Source organism: Meleagris gallopavo, chromosome 2 (genome assembly GCF_905368555.1).
Source record: "Meleagris gallopavo chromosome 2, MGAL_WU_HG_1.1, whole genome shotgun sequence".
NCBI lineage: Eukaryota > Metazoa > Chordata > Aves > Galliformes > Phasianidae > Meleagris > Meleagris gallopavo.
This window is the reverse complement of record NC_139405.1, coordinates 45,441,292-45,468,839: the sequence shown is the minus strand read 5'-3', so window position 1 is coordinate 45,468,839 and position 27,548 is coordinate 45,441,292. Positions and strand designations below refer to the sequence as shown.

Sequence of the window (27,548 nt, the reverse complement as noted above, 5' to 3'; positions counted from 1 at the left end):
TGCAGCACGCAGAGCTCTACAGATGAGACCTAGTTTAATGTGTTTGGGTAATCAGTGACAACAGTGACCAACATCAGAATAAGGAAAGAAAAGTAAGGATCATAGAGAAAAAAAGAGCCTGTCCAGAGCCCTCTGTACAGCCTTCCTACACTCTCTGGAAGATCAACTCTTCCTCCCAACTTGGTGTCATCTGCAAACTTACTGAGGGTGCACTCAATACCCTTGTCCAGGAGAATAAACAGTACAGACCCCAGTACAGGCCCCTGGGGAAGACCACTTGTGACCAGTCACCGGTTGGATTCAACTCTGGGCCCAACCATCCAGACGGTTCTTTACCCAGAAAAGAGTGTGTCTGTCCAAGCCACAAGATGACAGCTTCTCCAAAAGAATACCGTGGGAGACACTGCCAAAGGCTTTGCTGAAGTCTAGCTAGATTACATCAACAGCCTTTCCCTCATGCACCAGGTGGGTCACTCGATCATAGAAGCAGATCGGTTTGGTCAAGCAGGATCTGCCTTTCATGGACTCATGCTGGCTGGGCCTGATTCCCCTGGAAGTTCCATACGTGCCATATGATCTCACTCAAGATGATCTGTAATAAATACATCTTGATTATTTCAGATTCACTTTTTCAAATGGAAGAATCTAAAATTAAATTTTAGAATTTGGAAGTATATCACACAGCACTTGCAAAAGGCACCTAAGAAACGGCCAAAGATAAGCGAGTGATGAAGACTGCATTTTCCATGAATTGTTTCTGTTTCCTATTCACCATGTTGCCACTATTGCTGTGGTGGCAATACATAGTAGCAAAACAGAGCTGCAGCTAGGGTGCCTGCATAAACAGCAAAACAAAATGAACGGAAATGTAACAGCACAGGTTTGGACAAAAGAAAAAATTAGATGCACACGGGCAATCTTCTGCAGCCAAGAAACGTTAGCTTACTTTAAACTTTCCCCTGAATTTCTCAAAAATGATGCTTCAGGCCAGAAATAGGGGTGCTTCTTCACTGAGACTATTAATCTCTCTTTCCCTTCCCACACTGGTCTGTGGATGAGAGGATGTGTTAATGGCTATTCAATGAAAAAATCATTCTGCTCTGTGTACCCTTTAACAGACAGGTATTATATAAAATAAGCATCTATAACTACTTCTTAAACAAAGTGTGCTATAGTAGAACAGCTTAGATCCAAAAAGACAGGATAGAAACTGTGCTTTATCATTCATTGTTCCAATTTCAGAAATATTACTTTTTAAAAATTAATAAATTGATAATCTCAAACAGTAAGTATTTATGTGCTAATGCCTTAGTTAAGAAAGGGTAACTGACTTCCTTCTGATGTTTTTAGAAGTAGTTCAACAACTGTAAGGCTATTTTGTTCATTTTCCTTTAACAGCATTTTAAAAGGATAAAATGACATTTTGAAGCCCTTTTGGAAAGTTTTCACTTAAAATAACCTTGCAGAGACTTTGAACAGACTCCTTTGGGCACAAAAGAGAATCTGATACTACATCATAATGGCAGAGCTAAGCTTTATTTTAATATAGATTGCATTTAAAAGGACATTTAAAAGCATTTATTGACTTAAAGAGTAGAAGGGTACACTTTTTCTTAAGAAAGAAAATGAAATAAAAACTGATTTTCACACAGTTAATCATTTGTCAATCATTAATGAGAACCCCTTCTAGTCTTTTGAGAAAGAAGAACTGCTTCAAGTCCTGCATTCCCTAGAGATGCTACAGGAGCTAAATCCAAATAGGGATGAAGGGAAACACTGCTTAATTGAGCAAAGGTTACAAAGCATAAGGCACAATGATGTTCATTAGTGTCTTCCAATAATGTTATGTAACTGGAGTTTTTATTTTCCAGCCCACTGAGGGGAAACTTTATTATTTGTGTTTCTAGGCCACTGATAACCGAGTCTTGGCTACCCTGAAAAGTTTGGTACTGGAAAGCATGGGATGCTTGTAACCATGTGATTTACATAGATGTTGGAAAATCTACTCTAAAATCCTGAGCTGTTACCAAAGACATCTCTTTAATGGTACTTTTACAAAAATATCCACATAACATACCTAAGCAGGATTTAACATAGGAATTCGTATAGATTGTTCTCCACAGACAGCAAAATGCCTGGCTTGGAGTGCAGAGCCTGACAGAACAATAGAAAAAGTAGCTCTTGAAGCTTTCTACTCTTTGGGTAATCGAAAATAGTGTTTACTTTTACATAACAGCAGTAATCATAATGCAAGCAGTGAAACAATTCTCAGATGCCAAGTTGCTTCTAAGTACATATTTAATTTTACATCACAGAACTACAATGTGCTTTTCATGAAGGAAAATTAATCCCAGCAACCTTTTTTTATGGAAACATGGCAGCCACCCTGTTTCAACAACCTTGAAAGGCTAGAGGTTTGGGATTTGATGGATTTTTTTGTTTTCGTTTGGTTTTGATTTAAAATCTAAAGGAACGTCTGGACTAGATTTGCAGAGCAGAAGAGCATAAAACTTCTGGTTTTAATTTTTCCTGGAGTGTACATTGTTCATACTAAAATTATTAACTGTAACTTGTGATGTCAACATATATTTATTTTTAAGAAGTGACCGAACACTCCATTTTAGATCAGATCCAAATAAAAGCAATTCAATTGCAGCCCACAAATATCTTCTCTGCTTTTTTTTTTTTAAAGACAAAAACATATACACATTGCATCTGTTACATAATACACTATACCTTAACCTGATTCATTATAAAATGCCAATATACTCAATGAGAAGGTGAGAGTCCTACAGTAATCACTACCCAAGTGCATCCTGGCAGTGCCCTTCTGATGAAAGAGCAGGTTATTGGTAGTGATGTTCTCCTTGTTTCAGAGAAGGCACACCTAAGCACCAACCAACAAAATAAGGAAAGCTGAACAACAGCTGGAAACATCCCATTCTTGACTTCATGAGTACTCTTATGAATGCTAGTGATATATATTTCTACAAGAGCCATACAAACTTAAGAACAAGCAGTATAAAAAACAATGCATTTCCAAGCACTCTTTTTAGACATTCAGGTATTGCTTTGTCATTGACTAATATCAGCACGCTAGAAGGATGACAGTTTGTAATGTAGTAATCACTTCACAATTACATTGTAATTTATTTTTACATTTAGGCATTTTTTAGAACCATATCTAAAGTTAAATCAATTTATGCCAGTTACACAGACTTGATCACTCGAGCAGGACAGGGACGTCTTCTACAATAAGTGCCTCTCCTTTACAAGTCACTGGATGGCAAAAGTAATCTAAAATCTGACATGAGATACAAAGGTTTTAGAAAGCCCAAAAGAGCCTCATAACAATGAGCAGATTTTAAACACGAGTAGATATTTAAAGGGCTGCACAGTCCTTTAAAAAAACAAACAAACAAAGAAAATGACACACACACACAAAAATGTCTGACCAAGTAGAAACAAAATATGCAGGAAACCAGGAAACCAAAATTCTCATTTCTCCAACTTTTTTCCTTTTGGAAAATGTACGGACATCCATTACTAACACAAGTAATCCAAGAAATCATGAAAAAAGGCCAGTCATTTGTCTCGGATACAAGAGTAGCAAACCTGTGCCACTGTCTGAACAGCAGTTAATTCTTATCACTGATTTTTATTTTAAACTAAATTGTTGCTTTAAAGAAAAAGGTGTCATCAACCATTGTACATCAGACATAGGTTTCAAAAGAAATATTGATACACTTTCTGTCATTTGTTGAGAAATAAGGAGGGCAAGAGATAGGAAGAGAAATAACCCTCCTCTATTTGTCCTTTTTCCTTTTTTTTCTTTTTTTCTTTAATCTCTCTTTCTTCTTTTTTTGCCTGTCCCTTACAATATCTGCTACTGTCTGCTGCACAACAGGTTATAAGAAATTTTTGACTAAACCAGAACATTTATCCTAAAATGCACAAAGCCATTATCCAAAGACTGACACTAACAAATCAATTAAAAAAATGCAACAGCATTTTATACTGTCTGCCGAGAAAAAAGACAAACAAACCTCCACAGCAAAACGCCATCGTACAATGCTAAACAATGCACAGCAGTTCGTCTATTTCCAATATACTGTAAGAGATTATGCTCTCTGAAGTCAACTGTTAAGATGGAGAAATATATAATCTACGTAAGTTCAATTTCAAGTGGAGCTGTTTCATGTACCTATCTAAAATACAGATCTTACATTTCTTGCTCCATCTACACTGAAGTTTTAGTTTACTTGGTGAAGCAAAGGAGATTGGTGTCATTAATGTTAATTCTAAATAGTTTCAAAATGGGAAACTGTGCAATGCATATCTTAACAGCATAGCTTTGGACAGGTTTTGCTACTTAATTACATAGACCTCAAATGAGATCATAGTGGAAACACTGACAGTCAAATTTATGTCTCCTCTTTATAGGTAGCAACTGGTAGAATTTCTGCTGATAATTTATATCTGATAATACTCAGAAAGAAAGGCAGAAGAGGAATAAAGTATGAATAAAATTATTTTTATATGCATCCTAACAAAGCAATGCCTCCAAGCTGACAGAAAACACATAAAACGTCTCTGCGTATCAAATAGGTTATTACTCAATTTCACAAAAGTACCCAAATATTCCATTAGTACTAGAAACCCTGTACATCCACAACATCTTCCACCATTTCCCTGCACTGTACAATAGCAATCATCTACCTCTTCACACACAAGAGAGAAATTCTTTCCTTTTTTTTGTTTGTCAGAAATAGACGTTCCTGTGTTTGCGTAGTCTGTATTTTTACCGAGCACTGACACACTGACAGTGCTAACGGACCATCAGATTCTGGTTTCAGACTGGGATAATAATACTACTTACAAGTTGGATGCTGAACTCTTGTTCTTTTGAGAAGAGTCTTAAATTCAAGTCACCTTTTGTTCCTATTGAGGAATTAAAGTTTCCTCTGCATTTCTTCAAACAAACGTCAACGAGATCTATTGTGTTTGGTCTTGTAAGCTACTCTACTATTAAGCAGTGCCTCCTATCCCATTGCAGAGGTCTTGAGAAAGAGTTATTAAATGCAGTGCACACTGCAGACACTCAGAAGCAATATTACTGCATGCAGCCCTATGAATAATCAATGTATGAAGATAGGAAGTGCTTTTGTTGAGAACATGCCAATGTCTCAAGTATGTAAAAGGTTTCCTGTAACATCAGCCTCCTCAGTGCAAGTGCATATCAGGGCCCTTGCTGATGAATTGCCATCATCAAAAGAAAGTGGTTGCATTTCATGACATCATTTATGAATTATAAGTAATCAGAAAAGTGAGATCACAGCAAAAAGTCTCAGATGAGTATTTCCTGTATGACAGATGCATAAAGGGAAGAATTTTTCCCTCTGCAGAAGGAAGCATTGGCGCAAGCACTCCGTTGAAACTCAGTTTGCATGGGCTGCACTGAGTGAACAGTCTTGGGCTGCATACGCAAAGGTTGCTTCAAAAGTAATGCATCTTATTTATTCCCCTAGAAACTACAACTAATACAAAGAGAACAATAACAAGAGAGCAAATTCTCTTAGCTACAGAGCACTATTTTTCAACATAGTCACCATTATTAGCTATGTACTTTTGCTAGTAATGAACAAGTTTTGGCAATTTGAAACGTTCTCTATTTCCTTTATCAAAACAAAAAGCACAGCTACTTATTTTTTACCGATTACAGGACTTTGTTTAGCCAGTGAATCAAAATGTACACAATTATTTGCTATAAATTAAGCTGGCACCACATTGTGCCTTTCCTTCCCTCGCCCTGGTTGCACCTCAGACAGCATAAATTGTTATAAAAAATAAAATGTAGGCACACCTATTTGGCCAATGCTGAGCAGTGGGTGCTCTCCTGGGACTGAGCCGCACAGAGGGGCAAAGCTGCAGTAGGAGCAGAGGCCAGGCCACATTGCAAGCTGTGCTGGGCTGCATACAGCCTGTGGGCTGGATAGGCCAGACAGACAAGTGAATAATTATCAAAACGGAAAACAGACTGTTGTCTTCTGCTGTATTCTCCCCTTGCAGCAAACAACCAGAGTCATGGACAGGCAGCAGCAGAGAAGCTATGCAGGCTTAGAACAACGTCCTATTTGACAGTACCAGTTGAAGAAGTCACGTCAACCGAATGATGCTCTAAGAAGGATTAAGTGACTCCAAAGTATCACCCAGGGCTCAACTCAGAAAGTTCTTTGCCCAACAAACTACAGTTTTTCACTCTGCTTGCAGCATGATCTGTTAGGTTGGATTTCAAGAAAAGGTTCTTCACTAGATGGTGATCAGGCACTGGACAAGCTCACCAAGGCAGTGGTCATGGTGCTGAGCTTACTGGAGTTTAAGAAGCGTCTGGACAATGCTCTCAAATATATGGTACAATCTTTGGGTGCTCCTATGTGAAGCCAGGATCCTTACAGGTCCCTTCCAACTTGGGATATTCTATGATTTTATGTTTTGTATTAAATGCGCCCACCTCCCTAATACTCCAAACGTTTCTCTGTTATTTTACATCACCAAGATCTACTTCCCCCTGGAATTTAATTTTATTCTCCCATTCTCCACTTTTTTTTTTTTTTTTTTTTTGCTACAACTTCTGCTTTCAAAACTATCTGATCAGTGAGCCTTTGTAGAGCTTATACTGCATAGTTGGTTACTGTGGCCTGACAGATTATACTGGAGCTCTGATTTTGGCTCCTTCTCAAATATTTGGTGTCCATGAATCACTTGTTAGTATTTCAACCATCTGCTAATACTTTCAACATCTGCTCAGCATGAAAAAGTGGTGATGTAAAATCACCACTGCAAAAAGTAAGCAGAGATGGGAAGTATTCTTCTTCAGGAAAATTACTACTTTAAATAGTTTGAGCATATTTGCAAGAGATACGAAGAAGGATTACTCTAAGGGCAACAAGACTGTTGCCTCTGGATGCACACTTCTTCAGCTGGTTCTAGTTGACATCAGAACATACATGAAAACACACACACACACACACACACACACACACACAGAAAGAGAGAATGTGACATATATCCATACAAGCCAACTGCATTAAAAAAAAGTAAAGCCCAACTGTGATATCTCAAACTCCGCTGCACAACAGCAATGCAGTGGGTATCACAACACTGTTATTGGTAGCTGTTTGCTTGTTTGTTTTAAGTAGCAGAGGGATTTCCCTCATTGTGATTCACATCTACAATAATAAGAAACAAATTCAAGAGAAAGTTTTCCTCCCTTCTCAAATAGGGAAGTTCCAAACTGGTAACAACTTGCAATAGTCTGCACTGCTCAAATAGATCCACTTCTGCCTCTGCAAACTAATTTTATGAAACACAACAGCCTTGCTAAGTCTCTGAATTTTCAAAGAGGTGATTAACAGTGTCTCATAAAAGTAACAGAGAGCCCACCTGGAGCTGCAAATTAAACTAAGCAAATAAGCAAAAAGAGAAGCTAAAGCTACATGAAAAAAAAAAGTCTGTTTTCAGTCAACCCTACCAATAAGAAGCCAGAACTAAAATATTGCTGGAGTCGTGAGGCTCTGGAACTGGCTGCCCAGAGTAGTTCTGGGTGCCCCATAGTTGGAAGTCTTCAAGATCAGGCTGGAGGGCCCCTGTGCAGCCTGATCTTGTGGTTGACAACCCTGCTCCAGCAGGAGGTTGTGACTGGATGGACTTTAAGGTCCCTTTCAACACAAACTATTCTACGATTCTAACATACGTATACTGAATCATAATTAAAACAAACAAAAACAAACAAACAAAAAAACAACTGGGTAAATCTGACTGAAAAATGTCAGTGTTTCCCAAACTGTATTAAATCACCCAATGACAGGCCATGCCCTTCTAACCAACCGAGTTTGTTATTACGTTTCTTTAACTTGATCTTGTTAATATGGAGCCTTGCTGCAAGTATTGTCATTAACTACTTTTTGGAAAATTACAAAGTGGATTTCCCATTTATGAGAAAGAAATCATTTAATGTAGCTGACACTAATTTAGGGTCAATTACTGGAAGACAGAAGCACTTACAGACTTTCTTCCATGAAGCAAGGTAATATCCAGTTAACTCTGCTACACAAGTACCTTCTCCAAGAGAGCAGACACAGATCACAATATTTCTTTTACTTATGCTCATTCGCTTCATTTACTTTCTCTACTTTTTTTCTCCAGTATGAAAAGGTTAGACTTTTTTGGTTGGTTGGTTGCTGCTTTGTTTTTTGTTTTTAAAATTATTTGGACAAAAGAAGTGACAAATTTTCCATGTAGTAAAACCAAAATCTTTAAAAAATATATATCATCGTTTTCTTAAGAATCTGAGAACATGAAATCAAACTATTTCTCCTTAAAAAGCATGGAACATACAAAACCCAGTTGTTATTTTTAGTCTTGAATACTCAAAAGCGAGCAGTATGACATGGCAAAGTTACCTAATAAAGGCATGAAGAAAAACAAGCAACAAGAAATAAAATGCAGAAAGTAACAATAACGCAGTATACACATTTTAATGTCTTAAAACCAAAAGTAGATTTTTAATTTTGTTTCTGGTTACTGGATTCTATTAACAATATTCTAACATATCTACAGTAATATTTCCTAAAGAACTAAATAACAACTTGAATGTAAAACATGCAAATGCAGTGCAGCAAGACAACTACAAATAGATTATCTACCCCAGAGAGCCTTACTGTAATACGTACAACAAATATAGATTTTAAAAGCAGTAAAGGAATCTCACTTATTTATTTATACTGTACGTAGTACTGGAGTGTTCTGACTTTAGTGCTTGCAACTCAGGAAAGAAGTAATTGCTTTCTTAGGAATCTTTCCACATTTACTTACAAGTACAGTAAAATCTGGTAAGTAAGCACAGATTCTCAGACCACATAATCATTTTCCAGGACACAATACAGCAGTATGATTAACATCTGCCCTGCATTTGCTCTTTCACTTTCTCTCCAGCTAAAGAAGTCTGTTCAGAAAATACCTCTGCTTTTACATGCTATGGGTTTTTCCTTTCCTTTTTTTTAAATACTGTGTTGTGTTTACTAACAGCCATTTATCCATGTAAATTTACTCCGCAATTTTAAATTCAGTGTTGAGAATAATAACTTTCCCTTCTCTGTCTGTGCTGCACCACCATCATGAGAAGCATAAATTGAAAGACTTGGATGAAAAAAGGGTTTGAGTAACTGGAGCTAAACTATGCTCACCATGCTAAGAATCTCTTAGCAGTCAGAAATGTCAGAAGACATTAGCTGCATGTTGATATAGAAGAGCACAAAATCATAAGAAAACCACCCCAAACAAGGCTGACCTATTGGAAATAAACAATTTCAACCAAGCATGACTGCCTTGTAGCTTCAGACTCCTCGGCACGTCTCTCTCTGCCTATATGCATCACCTCCTCTGTGCTCATCTCTGTCCACTGCATCCAAGCTCTGAGCATCTCAGAGCATCACAAATACAGCGTGACAGGGAAAACTGCAGATCACTGGCACATCATTGTTGTCGGATAAGCTGCAGTTGGTTCCTGTAACACCTCCATGCAAAGTGAAGCAACGCTGCAGAATTAATTCACCTTTGTGGAATGACAAAACAAACCTAACTGCTGAAAATCAGAGATGCAATTTTAAAAACCATTTATTGCCTTCTTTTGTGCAAGAAAGGGGAGTACACAATTGGGCCCTTCTCCCTCACAGAAAGAAAGCTGTAGAAGAGCATAGGACTTTTCTATCTTAAGTGATAGGGGTCAGATTTGGATATTTATCATTGCAAAAAATAGTTGATCTTTCAATGAAGTTTCTCAGCACGGCTCTGACAGAGAAGACTGGACATAAATTAGGTATCCACATCTTTATAAGCACCTTTTGAGATAGCTTACAGTTGTACAAATCCAGCACTGATCATCTTGCTACTGCCAAAGCAATAGCTTCGTTTTAAATATGTGTAATATTAAGGCTGCAATCTGATAATCAGAAAATCAAGGTGCAACTACAGCTTGGCTGAAGAGTCAATAACAGCCTGATCATAAGCTTTCCCTTCCCACTTTGAAAGATTAAAGTCAGTCAAATACAATTAACAAAATCGTTTGTTCTATATTTATTTATTTATTGCTTTCTTCTTATTACAAACGAAACACATCCATAGGACAGCTTTTCAATTCTGTGGACTCATCTATTTGTTATCTATGTCACCTACGTTAAAGACTTGTTTATTCTAAAATATCCCTTTCGGTAGCATAGAGCTTTACAGATGGGCCTTGCCACTGGAAAGTCTGCCACGCTTTCAGTGCTTCTAGTGCCTCCTATCACTTGTGCACTTCTCTTGGCAAGAAGCCTGTGGTATGCGCCTAGCGCACATGTTCACAGGCAGTGGTTGCTTTGTGGATCAGGGAACAGTCACAGAAGTAAATTAGAGCACGCAGATACTGATTCACGCTCTGAAAGGAACTACTGTGTAAGGCTGAATAGGATTCTGTATGGTTTCTAAAGGTACCCTAAAGCCTCATGTGCTGAATCCAACATTTACTTCTCTCAACTCAAACCACAGGAGCAGCGCAAGGACCAGAAATGATTTCTGGATGCAGGCAAGTATCTCACAGAAGGGAGCAATGACAGGGCATCTGTTGGCCAAAGGGGAAGAAAATTGCACAGAAATCTGCCTAGGGAAAAAAACTTCATTTGATGTTACTTAAGTGCAGGCTAGCAGTACTAAGTGGCAAACAGCTGTCAAACTTTGATGAGACACCAGAAACTCAGCTATGAGAAACCATGCCAAAAAAAGGGCACTGATTATGTATTTTCCCACCTTGAATTCCTGGAGACTGAAAAAGCACAACTAATCCAGCCAGGGACCAAATACCCAGTTAAGTGCACTTAGCAACAGTATTCATGTTCATTCCTCCAAGGCTAGAGATGCACATAAGGAAGTTTATCACATAACAAGCAGCTATTAGCTTTGCCTTAGCTTTGTGTTTTTCTCTCTTTACACTTTTTTTTTAAATTAATTACAAGCTTTGTTATGATTTGTAAATGACATTCTTATACTTCCAAACAAGTGCACAGTTTTGACAGACTCCAATTTTGCCACTCACTCAAGATTCCCTAAAAAATCCTGCATGCACTGGTAACTCTAGCCACCTACGTAATGTCTTTTAGCTTTCTTTTTCTTCCAGCATCTCAGAAGAGCATCACCAGGCTTTACAATGACAAACAAACAAACAAACAAAAAAAACCAACAACCCCATTATTTTCTGTTTCTGGAGTAAATAAGCTCTAGGGTTTTTTTTGACAAGTAGCCTGATCAGTAACTCTTATCAGCTGTACTTTTTGTCTTAACCTTGAAATCACTGGTAATATGGAGTTAAATTTTCTCTCAAACTTAACATTCAAATATTGAAATAGACCTCTCACATTCCTGTGATGAATATACATCTCCTTTTTCTGGATATTTAATTAGAAAAATATGTAGAAATGAATTTTTAAAAGTGCTGTTCATAATGAATCAGCAGATCAATATAAGAAAGCTAAGCACTACCACTAAGTTTTAATGACTCAAGCCTAAAAGCTTTCTAAATCCTCACAATTAAAAGAGCTATATATTGTTCCAAGTTCTAATTCATTTTTATTCATACTGAAAAGCTGCCAGAATTACTAAGCACCTATCACTATAAGAGAAAATTAATCACATAGAAGGTATTACTTCTAAAATACAATATTTAAGTTACAACCTTACAACTTCTCAGTAATGATTTTTACTCCCAGTTTAGAGAGTACTGAGACACAAGGAAAAAAAAAGTTAAGTTTCCTTGCCGCAGCAAGGAAAAAAAAAGTTAATCTATGTCTACTTTTCAGTCAGAGCATGGAAACTTGTTTCTAGATCGGGCACTGAGCCTCCTGAAATCATACAGACCTGGCGTGACAGCACACATTAACCACAGCACTGGTATCAGCGTGAAGCACTGCACAGCGGCCCTTGGCTTCAAAACTCCAGATGGAAAATCATGAGCAGAGGATGGCACGGGGCGTAACTGCCAGATACCATCAGTCATCACTTAAAAATTACAACACCACCCCTGCATTCATCTGATGACAACATTTTTTTCAGTCATCTTTTCATTTATAGTATAAAATTTTTACATTTTAGCATTTTTTTTCCAAACTGTTTATTTTCTGCCCAGAATATGACCCATGCATGATTATGAATCTTCACACAAACTCATAGTCTGCAGGTTCGCCAGTCATAAAGGAGATGGCACCATAAAATGTGCAAGTTAGTATTATAAAAAAAAAATTTAAGACAATGACCCAAAGTAGTATTTACTTGGAACATGATACATTTGTTCCAGTAGGTTCATTAAAACTCTCTCATTTACTATTCTCTCTTCAATTACTACTAATTCTAATTTCTTGCTGACCTGTTCCATTGACTTAATGAAACAATACCGCTCAAGTAAGTGGCTGTCAATGAGTTAAGTCTGTGTTCTTACAAAAAACTTTAATTTACATTCAAGTGAATCACACGTTATAATAGCATGCATTTTTTAATGACAGTGTAAAATCGTAAGTTTAATCCCTTCACTAATCAAGAGATTATATTTTATATCTTAGAAATCCTTCAAGCATTTAAGTTGCAAACCAGCTGTTTCAGAAGGAGAGGAAGACTTCTGAGATTTTGATTCATTATATTAGGACTTTTTGAGCAAAATCTTAGCAATATAGAAGGAATGTACAAAACTCATTCAAGCCTCAAATAAATAGGAAGTAATTGTGCCATAGCATTTACTTAATGATCTATGGTTCTAGATTACTACTCTATAACTTATAAAATAACTTGTTTGCAAAAGCCAAAATTGCCAATTTTGACAACATTTGAAACTAACTGGCAAATATCAGTTTTATTGGGTTAGACCGTCAAGTATTGCAGAAATCATTTTTTTCTATTTATACATCAATTAAAGAAGAAATTTCAAAAAAAAAAGACAAAAATTATACTGTAAATATATATATACATATTTATAATTAGCACAAGCAACTACTAAAAATAGTTCTTTGATAAGATCTTTATAATATTCTCCCCTACTCTAGGCTACTCCTATTCATGTAATTAACAGCCCACAGTGGCTAGAAGTCCAACAGACCCATGGAGCTTCCTACATGTAATTAACATCTACACTTCAAAGAAAGAGGGTGTAAGTGCAACAAAAGGGGTAGCCAACACACAGCCATCATACGTCAGCAACAGGATGGTGTATCTGACAACCAGTTATGGCTGACCTCTGTTCACTGCAGAACCAGAAGAGGCTGCTCACGCCACATAAGTTACCACACATGTATTAGCTATTTGGCAGAGCAGGCTCCAAGGTTTCCCAGTCTGTTAATATACATTACTCATACTTTGTCATTGCTTGGTGACCACCAAAACTTGCCCCCCACAATTATCAGTCAGATTACAAAGATATTTGTTAAAAAGAAGCAGACTTTACATTTGGATAGATAGTTGAGGAATCACTTCTTATGCATTCAAAACAAATAAACAAACAAAAGACAACCAAACAAATGGAAAAAAAAACAAAAACCAAAATTTTATCTCCTTTCCTATTTTGTACGTACAGTTCTAAACCTATAATTTAATCTCAAGAACCCAAATGAAAAAAAAGGGTGGGCTGCTATAATGGCAGTGCAATTTTTCCAATTTACTGCTGATGTTCCTAGGGTGGATTACTGGCTGTAATAACAAGGGATTGAGGATTCAATAGTTCAGGACTGAACTAGAATAAATACTCTTCCCCTCTAAATAGTCTGCCTGCAGCAACAAGAAGTAGGATCCAGATGATGATATCCTTGACAGAAAATAAAAGGGATTCTTTGCCAGTCTATGCCTGCAACCACCATCAAAGTTTCAAAGGGTTTCTAATGTGACACTAGAGAGTTTCTCTTACTGCATATTTAAGAATAAACCAATGCACTTGTTCCATTTTCCCCCAAACAATTATAGAGATGAAACTCATCCTTTGGGAATACACAATGAAAGAGGATAAAAACTTGCACAAACTGCATATGGAAAAGAGTTATGTAAAGAGGTTCTGAGAAGATATGGAGTAATCCCTGCAAACTCTCTTCCACACCCTGAATGACAAGTGAACAGCTTTGCTAAATCCCCTATGTCTCTTCTCACTTGCCCCCATTTATCCTGACAGATCACAGAAAAATGAGATCTGAGGAGATCCTATGGTTATACAGAAAGGATCTCAGAATGATTTCTCTATAGGAAGGGAACGAACAGGACAAATAGTTTTCAGTTCAACCTAAAGGAGGCTTTGAAACCACCTGAAAAAATATGGCAATAGTCACTGTATCATAGTAACTGACTTTCTAGTGGTTTTCTACAGTTTTCTACAACAAATTTATTGCTTCTGTGCTGAGCTCAGAGAGTTTTTTGAGGGGAGGTTCTAATTTTTTTTCCCCCACCTCTCTGCCTTTGGAAAAACAGACTTCAGCAACAATACATTTGCGTTCAGAGAAATGGCCTCTTTTGTTTCATTTATCTGAAGTGGGAGGTCATCTGTTGATATCCTCAAATTCCAGATAATAACTAGCATTTTTAAATTCAATTCAAACACAACCTGTTTTTTAAAAATGCATACACTAAACTGGAGCTCCTGGAAACTTTTATGGAATTTATAGCTTAGAAAAAAAGATCTTGGGAGTATGACTGAATGTCCTCTGAAATCATTTGCTTGATATGAAGCAGCAACCAAAAGTGAATGAAGTGTTGTGCATGATCTGGAAGAGCGGGATAAAAAGCAATTGTTTTACTAAATATGAAACAGTGATGCAATCTCATTCTAAGTAACACACACAGTACCAGCTGACACAAGTCCAGGATGCAGTGGAGTCAGGAAAATGCAGAGAGATGAACAGCAGAGGGAGTTGTGGCAATATAGCAGCTTTCTTATGGTTAGAGATTAAAAAGGTTCAGGAGTGGAAGGGGGTCATAGGAGGTATGAATAAGGTTTCCAAATGATCAAGACAGTGGACAGAGTGAGTGAAGAACTGTTATAAATCGAATCCAATAGTGCTAGAGCAAAGGGCACTGAAACTTTAATGAGAAGAAAATCAGGTGAAATGACTTTGTTCTTGGCATTGTTGGGGAGAGGGGAGGATTTGGGTTGTTTAAACACAATTAGACGTAAGAATTTGTGTCCATTTGCCACAGAAAGTTCTGGAGACAAAATATCAGTGAATTCAACATAAAATTAGACAAATTAGTGGGAAACAGGTATAAAAACATGTAAGGACCAGAGCATAGATACGGTATGAGATAAGGACCTGCGCATAAATATAATATGAAGAATATACAGTCATCTTCATCCAGTAATGGTGAATGTCTGGGAGTTGAAAGGAACAGATAACAAGTGGCCAGAATGAAACATTCTCAGTAAATAACAACTTCTACCGACACCACTGAAGAAAATACAATGTAATGGATGAACTGCTGTTCTAGAAAAAAGATTTTGTATGTGCTTAAGTGTACATGTCCCCAGTGAAACATGGACTTCAAGTCAAATAACTGTAAAACAGAAATAAAACAGCAACAACAAAATGACTGAATTATACATAAAAGAACTGGTACAAGGAAAGAGTTAGAGGTCAAGGAATGTAGCATTCTCTAAATCATTTCTGTAATCAAGCTTCAAAAAGTCATACTAAGTCCTCAAATTTGATTCCTTTCAATAACATGATGGCAATATTGTTTTCTGACACAGCTCGTTAAGAATCAGGACATTCATGACCCAGTTCCCACACAAACAGTTTAGACACATGCTGGTAGGACAGTATCCAAGCTACAAAGCCTAAACACACAACTGCAGAATGGGTGACACTATGTTTGGTGCTCCAGCCCTTCACTGGCAAAGCATATGGCTCACTTGTCACTACCAGTCACAGTTTTGCAGCCCAAAACATGGCAATGATACGATACATCCTACTATATCAAGTTGTTCTGAGGTAAGCCAAAGGCTTCTGCTAATAATGATGGAAGCAGAGAGGTCTTCTGAGAAAAAAAAAATCCCAGAGAAAAAGGCACATCATAGTTGCAATGGATGGTGGAAATGCTGACCACCTTGCTGTTTCTGCAGTTTTAGCCCAATTTCTAACAAATACTTCCCTCCAAAACAAAATTAGAATACCTTCTTTGACATATAGTTACTGGATATACTTCAAGAAGTATAGGATTTAGTAGCTTGAAAAAAGACTCAATAATATCTTTGAAGTTTATATAGGATTCTTTGATTAGAAGAAACAAGAGCAACGTGAAATGTACATACTGATATAGACATATACCTATATAAGGAAGTACTATATAAGAAGACTATATCACATGAATATTTTGCTTACTGCATTGAAAAAACTGCCTAATCGCTTTTCCATAGCAAGATAGCTTGTTTTACTCTGCTTTAGTGACTGAATATTTCGTTCTTTCATTATCCAGGTTATTTATTATTTTAAGTACTGACACATTGCAACTTTCGACGACTTATCAGAAGATAACTGTGCTTTTGGGAGCAAGCTGAAATACAGCCAGAAGCAATATTTTTTTGTTCAAGTTAAAAAACAAATTGCACTGACATCCTAATTTAACACTTCATTCTTTGCAACATGCTTTTGTTTACACATCATTCTTTCGGAAAAATAGTCCAGGAGAGCAGAGCGATACACACCTGAATCATTCACATAACAGAAAAATCAATTCCAGTAAATCCTTAGTGAGCAATGGCTTTTAGTCAGGACCATTTGAGAACTCTCATTTAACTTCAGACATTGACTACACTCTTCTTTTTTTGTAACAAAGTATTCCCACCCACAACTTCCACCTCTTCCTTCTAAACATCCTCAGAGAGAACAGCTTCAATTAAAGGCATCTCCTTACTTTGAAGAGCTACTTCACAGTAGCCTGATACGGAATGCTGAAGCTCCCACTTTATTCTCATCCTTGTCTGTTAGAACAGGTTGCAGCAAAAGGGTCTATCAATCCCCTTCTTCCAACTACAGGTTGCTTAATTCTTCTTCTCATCCACTCACAGCTCACATCTCAGTCAAAAATTAGTATGGCAGCAGCATAGCTGACCACCTCCACTCATACAGATTTTGCACATGCTTCATGCCTTATGTGATGAGATGTATAACAAATTAACACAGCTCCTTCCTAGATTACAATTAAAAGTATAGAATATGACAACAATGATATAATAACGATCATTTTTTGTTAGAAATTTTTAACAAAAAAAGAAAAAAAGAAGCAAATTTTAATATGGAAAGTAGGCAAGAAAAAAAATCTAGAATAATTAAACAGGAAATACTTTAAGGCTAATCCCCATTCCCCTAAATCAGGCAGGCAATGCCTAAGTTTACAAAGGGCCTGTTAACTCAAAAAACTAGACAGAAAGAAAGGAGCCTCACAGAATGGAACTTGCTGATTCAACCAACTAGCCTAAATGACTGCCTGAAAATGAAAGCATGGAGTCTTAAAAGCACAAGTTGGAAGCTGTAAGATCTATGGGATCCGCCCTTGCAGAGTGATAGACTGTTCTTCCCTTCCTCTCATGGCTGCTCACACTAGATAAACATCAGAAAAGGTGCACAACCACCAAAAGCTCTCATTAAAGACTTTCAAGTCTTCTAGGCACAAGTAGGGTGCCACACCAAAGGGCAGTCTCAGACCAACTAGACTATATTAGGGTGAACATGCACATTTACATTTGTCGATCCACCACTCATAGATGAAGACCCCAGACTCAAAACAATGCCGGATCCAGGAGTGGTGAAATACCTCTACTTCTACATCTCTGTTTCTCTCTCTCTCCTTTTTCCTCAAGGTTTTCTTCTAATTGCTTTTCTTCAAGTAGCCATTACCCAAATTTGCTTTAAAGTAGTTGCTTACCAATTGCTGGAAAATTGCCTCATTCTGCCTCAAAGAAGTTGATTAGTTGTTAGAAAGCTCAATAAATTGTCTTGTACTGTTTCTCTGGGTCACTGCCTGACTCTGTCACTCTGGTGATCCCTTAAGAGCAGGGAGTGCCCTATTCACTGAAATTCCAAAGATCCACCTTACTCACAACCCACCGAATGGTAAAAGAGACATGTCTTATAGAAGAAGTCAATGTTACAGAACCACAGATTCATAGAAGAGGCTGGAAGGGACCTCCAGAGATCATCAAGTCCAGCCCTCCTGCAAAGCAGGCCCCCTGCAGCAGGCTGCACAGGTAGACATGCAGGCAGATCTTGAATAACTCCAGAGAAAGAGAATCTACAACCTCCCTGGGCAGCCTGTTCCAGTCTTTTCCTGCTGGTAAAGAGAACAATGTAGTTATAGGCATCCTGAAGGGACAGAACCAGTAGGAAGTATTTTCCAGTTGGCTATGCTAACATTTTTGATGAAGTGGAAATAGCTAAATAAAACAAATACTTTCAACTTTCAGTATTTGACTGCTTTAACAAACCAAATTTGAAACATGAAATTGAAACATTGACAGCAACCCCAAAAGTTTGATGAGTATCTGAAATATTAATGATCCACCCATTGACATAACATTGCAATTCAAACAATCACGGGTTCTTGGCAAATTCATTCAATTCCCAACTCAAAGGAAGCTAAGTTAAGCATCTCTGTGATAAGATTATTTGGAAGGTTCTTCGTTTATTTTTGTTTGGAGTTTGTTGAGGCTTTTTGGTTTGCTTGTTTTTGGTACTTCTATTTTGGCAGTTGATCAGAACAGTTTTGCACTACTATGTGAATATTCACATGGAAGACTGTGAAAGAACAGAATTAAAGGAACAAACTGAGTTAGTAAGGATAAGCAAAAGTGAGAAACAGGAATTAAAATGATTGATTGGTAATCCACTCAGGAAAGGCAGCAACTCCCTGTAGATCACTGCCTATGTCAACGCCTTTGCACCTGTGTTTTCTATACTCTGAGGGCGTGAATATCCTCTGCTATAAGTACATGTCATACAGAAGCATTTGAGTTCAAAAACCATTTAAAACTTCCACACACTGTCCCAACACTTTTATACTAAGCACTTCTGGATTTTTTCCACTGTTCTTGGATCTCTCACCACAGACCACTCTCAAAGACAAAGAAATTTTGAAAATAGTTAAAATATGAAATTTAAGGTTCTTCATTGAATCCTGCCTTCCCCCTCTAAGATAAAGAGCACAACTCAGCACCCAGACAGAATGTGCTCACTGTTTGACTGCACTTGGAATTTGGTATGTGATAAGACTGTGAGCTGCTATGGTTCACGGAAGTCCATGTGAGAACAGCATAAAAATTAGTGTAATATTTAAAAATATTTGCAACACTCAGAAATAATTCTGTCCATCTGGAAAATGTGAGCTAAATCTGATTCAACATTGATGTGGGTAATGTTTATTTTTAAAGCACAGAAGAATTATTGTTATTAAAAACAAAAACAAGCTTAAAAATCAAATTGCAAATCATTTTATTCCTCCTGTCCAAACAGACTTTAGTAGCAAAGAAACAATGAGAGTTAACTCAAACTGTCACATAATACTGTACTTATTTATCTAACGCTGCTGAAGCCCAGCAGTGAGTGGGGGAGATGCTAACAGAGATTAGTACCATTAAGCTGAAGCAAGAAAAACAGTTTCATGTAACTGAGAAAAATCTGTAGGTTAATAAGAATGATTATTAAGTAACTAGGGTCACAAACCAATGCTAAGATGAGAAGGATTGAGGATCCTAAAAAATGAAGGACAGGAATGATAATATCACGGGCTCCCGTTTTAAAGAGCTCAGTGAATATTTTACCACTTACATTTTGAAGTACCAGCAAGGACAAGATCAGGTGAGCAAGCAGAAATAAGAGCAAAGGGATCACAGAGAAGTGGAGATAAAATACTGTATTGAACTGCTCAATTTGCACAAGGACAATTTCAAAGCGTCACTCAGATGTGAAAATAAAGGAAATAGGAGAGCAGAAGCACCCAAGCATTGTGCAGAGAGGAACCAGCTGACAAGTGCTGCTGAAGCTTAAGATGAGGTTATAAAAAGTATGAAGTTGATAAAAAGTAAATCTTAAAGGTAATGTGAAATGCCTAGGAGGCTTAATACTTAAAGAAGTGTGGGCAAAGAAATGTAGCATTTAACATAACACCTGGACAGCCAGTGATGACAGGTGGAATAATAGGAGAATCCTTGAGAGTGAGAGAAATCAAGTAATAAATATATCTGAAATATTTATCTGTTAAGTTTCAGCTTAACACAGGGCACAAATGGCGAGAGCAGCATCTTAATGCAATGCAAGGCAAGTGACATCAACTCAAGGCACAGAGTGGCTGACAGAGTGGAATCACAAAGTTATTTTTAAAAAGAATTCAGTACATTTTGAAAAGACAAAAAATTTCTGTAACACAAAGGTAGTTTTATTCTACATCTGAACAGATGTTAAATAATGCTGAGAGAAAGAGGCAGGAGAACCTACAGAGGTTTGCTTTTTTTTTCCCTCCCTCCTTCAGTTTCCACTTTCCATATGAAAAAAAAACAACTTTTCACCCTGGTATAGTTACTCAAACTATCACTTCAATGAGGAACAGACAGTTCCTGCTCAGAAACAGTGTGAAGCTCTGCCATGCAGAATCAAACCAGTGGACAGCTGCAGTCCAGCTCCCTGTCTCCAGTAACCACAAATAAGTAAGTTCAACAGAAAGTGAAATACCACACATTAATAGTTCTTCTTCGGTATGACAGTACTATCATGTGAAACATAGGAATTTCTTTGTTCATACAAAAATAACCACCAGAAAAAAAAAAAAAAAGTCCAGTTATCCCCTGAGATAGATCTGCAATTGAATACTGACCTGTTGCCTCCATAGGTGTACAAAAAAAGGGACAGATTATCTTTGTGCAGGGGATCTTATTAAATACTGGACTAGGGCAACTATATCCAATACTTTTTGTGACAGCACAAGAGCACTGCCTTTTTGAAACATGTAAGAATCATCTCTAAGAGCTCATGAATACACATATTAGAATATTAAGTTAACCTCAATGTATAATAAAATAATCCTCATTCTTTAAAGCTATGTGTTAGGATTAAATAATCTGTAAGTTTTTTCCTTCTCACTACTGCAGTTCACAATTGACCCAAATAACCCATCCCTGCCCCCATGTTCTGCTTTGAAATGATATATAAAATCTAGCATTTTTACAAATCAAATTGACTTCTTCAAATGAGACACACTATAGCAGTATTTGTTATTAGCATTCATATACTGTAATCTAGCAAGAGACACAAACAAGCCTTTAGAGTATGACTGGTAGAGGTCTATCACCTCTCATTGACCTCCTTTAAAACATATTTGATCTATTCCTGCCTTTTATTGCTCTTCTGCACTCATAATCCATCATTTGGTCATTATAAAACATTCACAGCAGATGTGCCTACAAACAGAGCATAGTGACTTACATGGATATAAATAGAAAGAGATGAACTCTCAAAAAACAAAGATCCTGAGTTTATGCTAATAAATATTTTAAAAGACTAAATTAAGGGCAGATTCCCTTAAATATTCCTTAGATTTGACTATTTTGTAGTCAAGTCTCAAAAGTACTGCTCAGTACAGACTACTTTCTCTGTAGTTATTCATGGTATTTCTCTGTATTTCTCTCAAATTCAGTTTTTGTCCTTATTAAATACCACAGCAGAGAAGATACCAATACTGCGTTGGTGGAAGAGAACACAGTTGTTATGCAGTTAGCTATATCAAGTCGTATTTGCTCTCTTTCCCTCTCTACACCATACAGAATAAATATGACAATAGGATGGAATCGGCTTTACTATAATTAATTTGTCCAATGGCAAATATATCTTATCTTGATTACTCATTAGAGTTGGTGACACACACTTTACATAAATGAAGATACATGGATGTAACATATTTTGTTGTCAAAATACACTTGAACATTAGGAAATATACCAAAAGTTTGTTTGGACTGAACATGTGCACCAGAAATCCTTTCAATAAAATTGTGAAGAGTATATCTTACTCTATATGCTTTACTGGGCAAGTGGAGAAGTAAAAGGAGTAGAGATCTGTTTGTTTTTTTTTTGTAGAAATTAAACACTGGGATCAAGCACATATCATTTCTCTATATTCAAATTTGACTCATTCTATTATTCACAGTAGCATATGTATCTATAAAAGTTACGCAGCTTACTTTGCAGTGATCATACTGCTGCTGTAAGGTTGGAACATCCCCTCCGATGGGCATTTGCTTTTTCAGTTCTTCGTCTTTTGTATTCAGCCATTTGATTAACTCTTCCAGGGATGTCAGCAACCGGTTCCATTTCTCTGCACTTGCCTCCAAGTGTGCCCTGTGAAACAACATAGAAGCATATTTAATATCCTGAATGGTACAAAACCCAAGAAATGGTAACAAACAAACAGGTAGATATTATCTATTTATAACACACTATTTTTCTATTGTTAAGAATGATTCAAATGTTCAACTGCTGAGGACCACTGACATGTCAAAAATAAACAAACAAACAAAAAAACCCAAACTCTATCTGGAAACATTTTGCAAAGCAAAACATTATAAGCAGGTGAAAAATGAGGGAACGCAGACAAATATGTCCTTGATATGACCTTTCTAAAACCTTGAATACTGCTTTGTAACTCCACCACAGCACACGAAGCACAAGCCTCATTTTGTCAGCAAGGGCACCACCAAACTGAACTTTCATGACAAGACCTTGGATCTCCAGCATCAAGAGCAACAAACTCTCCCAGAAGCCATCGGCAGTAAATTAACTGTGCTGCTGAATGCATTAGTGGCAAAGATCATTGAATACATCACCTTCAGTAGATGAATTACGAGAGAATTAATACAGAGCGAATCTGTCATCCAGTTAAATGAACAAAATCCCCAAATTGCACAATATCCTCCCTTTCTATCATATTCAAAAACATACTGACCTGATGGCTTCTTCCTGCAGTACCTACACAGCTGCATGCAATCTTTGATAAGGGTCAGTAAATTCCCTTTTACTCCACTCATTTTATGGTACGGACTCACCTGAGACCTAGAAGTACTTAGCTTATACCAGTAAACAACAATTTCTTTCACCATGCAAATGATAGAATGGAGAGAGCTCAGTTCACTCCAGCATAGACACTAGCTCTGCACCTTTGTGCCCCGCTGCTGACAGATGAGTGAACTGAACACTACTATTCTGTTTCCTGGGTCTTCTCCTTTCTATTTTGAACAGCTTTGTCTTACTTTTTTCTGATTCAATGTAGTTCATATCTTGAAATATTCACCCGGCTTCCATTGCATTATCCTCTCAAATGGCACTGGAGTGCACGTTTGGTACTGACATGACAACAGTTGGAACAAGGCGGGTAATGAGCTGGAAAGTTTACTTTGAGGCAGACTTAGGTTTGGGTATGCTTGGATCTCACAGGGATACTGTGATAAATGAACCAAGAAAAGCAGTCCATAAGAGTGGATGAGGAGGGGGTGGGAAGAAGTCTTGCAAAAGATAAACTAGCAAGAGGAAACTATTCTCCTTCACTTCATTTAAGAAAGCCCTACAAGGGGAAAAAAAACAGCTCCTACTTGTGTTGCTCTATTCCAACATTCTCCTTCATCACTGTTCCTGTCTTCCCTTGTTACAGTCACTGAGACCCTTCCCTCAATACTGAATCCAACCTGCAGCCCCCAGGTGTACATGCTCTCAACAGCATGGTGATGTCCATATACAACATTTATTTTTTCCTTTTCGATACTAGCTTCACTTCCCACCAAAAATGCCCTCAGAAATATCAAGCTGTGAAGTGTTGAACACACACTGCCCTCCCGTCCTACATACTCAACAGACCCAGCCCTCCTTTCTGGGTGTGAAGAAAGTAAGACTCCCTAGTAATCAGGCAGAGGAAACATGTTGCCAAGACAGCTTGCATTTGAATTTATAGCTTTGCTGTCAGACTGTTACCAAAATAAAGCATATTCATGGATTTCTAGCAACAATGACAATTAAAAAATGTAGATCTATAGTCTCCTGTGCATTTGATAGTGAAATCTCTATTCATCATGACTTATCACTGCATTCAGTACCTTTAAGCATCTCTTGTCTCTAAAAATCAGCACTCTCTAGGCTCCTGCTCAGTTTTAGAATTATTGCATAATTGTAGAATTATTGCACACACAATGGATTTTTGTAAGGAGAAAGAAACCCCTGTCACTAGCTAAATGACGCTTTAAGGACCACTTAATTTAACATACATGGCAACAATATTAATAGTTAAAAAAAAAGTGGTATTAATGCAAACAATGTGGAATACAGAACTAAATTAAAAGCATTTTAATTTACCCTAATTTACTACACATGAGTGTCTGTGTACATGCCAGTACAATGACAGTACAAAACATCACTAGCACACAGATACCAAACCCAGCACAAGCTAAACTTGTGGGGGTAGAGTAGTAAGGGTCAGAGGGAGGGGAAGAAAGAGGCTGCACTAACAGGGCATAAAAATTCCTCTCTCTGAACACAAAGTGAGCTAACATCTCTCTGGAAATGTTGGAAGTTAAGAAAAAAAATACACAGGGAAAAACATCACATCAGCCTAGACTTTTCCTGTTACTTTTCTAATCTCATCAGAAGCAATGCTCAACATAAAAGCAACATGCAAGCAGCAGTTGAAAAGCAGCCACAAGTACTCAATTCTCCAGAGGAGTGAGAAGCCATATGTTCAGTGTAACACATTCAAAGCAAATGCTACACAGGAGCAAATGAGCCTAAATATGCTCCAATTTGTATTTCAATGTAAAGTTTAAAGCTGCATTTAGATTTGTTATACAGACTGGCCAGATCTAGAGCAAATAAGCTATGCTGGAGTTTTGAATCATTTCTTGGGCTTCCCCATGTTTGGAAAGGATTTCTGCCCTTGTTTTTAAGTTAGTACTTTTACCAATACATAGTCTGCCAGGTCCAATGGTGGCTTAGAATCTGCTCTGATAAAAATTCAGCTGACAATTGTTTTATTTTGAATACTGACTGGAGCAAAACTATGTCCTAGCATCAGACACCATCAGAAACACTCCTAATGGGAACCTTGGTTGAGACTGAAAAAAAAAAAAAAAAAAAAGAAATAAAAAGAGCAGTCTTAAAGAGCAAGTTTTCTCTGCTTGGACTGGATAAGATCCTGAAGAAGAGCAGCAACTGGGACACAGCCTCACTTTTGTTGGCCCTTAGAGGCTTCTTCCCCAGCTGGAGACCTCCTCAGCTTTTGTTTCTGCTATTTAGGTATCACTTCTCCTGCTGAGCAACAAAGGAACACGTGGAATAAAAATATCTGGTGGGTGGTCTAAATATAGAGAATCCTTCCCTGCTTCTCCCATATTTTTATCTCTGCCCTCCCCCCAGTGCTGATCCCCTCCCACTCAAGAAGAAAACAGTCTCTCCTAAGAATTTGGCTTTAAAAGGCAAACATGCAGCTTCGTTTTCCTCCTGGGAGCGACATGAGAGAGAGAAAAAGAAAGCGCGAATAAGCCTATGAGTAATTTCAAGGAGAAGTACAGTCCTCTCAGGGTGGTGTCTCGGTCACTACAAGTACAGTTTTTAAACTAGTTTCCATGCATTTAAAAGTATGTCACAAGAGTTCTGCTTTTTTTAATGTGGAACTCCCCGCTTAGTTCCAGTAGCAGGGAAGTAAGTCAGTGCAACAACGAGCACCATCAGCTCTGAGGATGGAAGCAATGAAGAAAGCCTCGCGCTATCCCTAAGGGAGAGATGGACTGTCAGCAATTAAAAACCACCATAATCAGAATAGCCGAAAATATTCTAAAAAACTTACAGATACACCTTAATATAGAACCAACATCTCAAGTTAAAATCCATTTTTAAAAAATCACATTGTTAGCTCTAGCCCCTAAGACAATTATATTCTGCTCTCACAAGATGTTTCCATAGTTTTGCTCTCTAATTTGTCCTTGAAATAAGATACACCAAGAAAACAGAATTTGAAAGGAAACAGCCAGATCAACACACTGACTTCTTGGTAGTTCCAGGTCTTGTTACTTCCCTGAAAAGGCTTTCATCACTGAGAAAGATAAGTGAACTGCAATCAAACAGGGCAAAATATACCAACTCAGAAATGTTACACTCCTTTCACAGGAGGCAGATTCAAAAGGTTAATTCACTTCTGTTTGCTCCCCTATTCTCTGGCCTTGCTTGCTTTCTACTTGTAGTTCACTGACACATGGCCCTGCAGCATTGCAGATATTAGCAGAGTAATAATGTACACAGTGCAAACATTAATACTGCCTAGAGGTATTCACATTCCATATCTACACAAAAGAGAAAACACAGAACAGTCATTTTTTTGAACAACAATCTACCTTTTCTGAGTGCTCACTGTGCAATTGCTTTATCTACCTTGGAACTAAACAACGTGGCCTTCAAGCCATGCATAATGGCCATACTGGCTACCAATTTCTCTCCCGAGTATGATCACCACCAGGAAAGGCCAAGCAATTGGATTGCTTTTGTGAGAACTTGCAGCTGTTGACTAAATTGTTAACTTATGAGCATGTTTCATTCTCATTCTCTCTCTCAAGCTGATCTATATGTGATTACAGTTCATAATAGCCCAAGTTTAATAGCTCTTGCAGCCTCTGCTAGCCCTCATGCCAAATTTTTCAGTTCCTCTGGTTCAAGTTCCGCCTATTGGCTTTTACTCAGCAAATCCTATCAGTTACAATTAACTGCTTAGCTAGCTGGTGATGGGGTAAGTTAAGATGTAAAGTAAATTTTACCTTTCCTCTATCTCACTCTTTCAAAGTCTGGTGCCTAAATTCAAAGCTCAGTGCATTTTTATGGTTTTTGGAAAATTCATATGAATGCTTAACATCGTCCTGTTCTATTAAAAGAACAGTCTCCTGTAACCAACAAGGAAGCAGTGGTGATTAAAAGGTCCAGTAATACTTTTATTTGTAATATAAAATTAATGGATAACTTAATTCACATTAATGAATATGGTAATATCTTCTTCCCAAATGATATCATAAAGATTTTTACAATGAATACACTTAGACAGTCAGTGAGTTTGGCATTGGTAGGGTCAAAAATTGTAAATGGCCTGACTAATATGTATCTGAAAATATTTCTTAATTGAATAGTAGCAATCAAAAAATTCTACTATCATTACAGATGAAGATAGTTAAGATGCAAATCCTACCAAAGTATCCCTTTCAGTGGTAAAAACAAAACCCTGATTTCTATTCAGATAATAACAGTAGCTTCACAGAATGACTTCACTGGCATTGCTATTAATTTAAAATTAGGAAGGATTCAACATATGTTTTGGAAAACGAAGCACAGATTAGCAAGTTACAGTGTACAACTCTGGAGTGAGAAAAACAAGCAGTTAAGTCTGCACGGTGAGTTAGTACACCAAATCTTCCTATTAGTGCTCAGGGGCGC

At 37.4% G+C, this 27,548-nt stretch overlaps 1 protein-coding gene across 5 annotated transcripts in view; it reads right to left on the bottom strand.

Annotated features, from left to right (window-relative positions):
• The window catches only part of UTRN (utrophin), a 356,268-nt gene that overhangs the window by 101,130 nt on the left and 227,590 nt on the right, over positions 1–27,548 (bottom strand). For all 5 annotated transcript variants that reach the window (XM_085216963.1, XM_085216962.1, XM_085216960.1 and 2 more), the window contains one exon: positions 22,277–22,433. In XM_085216963.1, the coding sequence (XP_085073089.1) occupies positions 22,277–22,433 (157 nt within the window). The remainder of the gene's footprint in view (positions 1–22,276; positions 22,434–27,548) is intronic.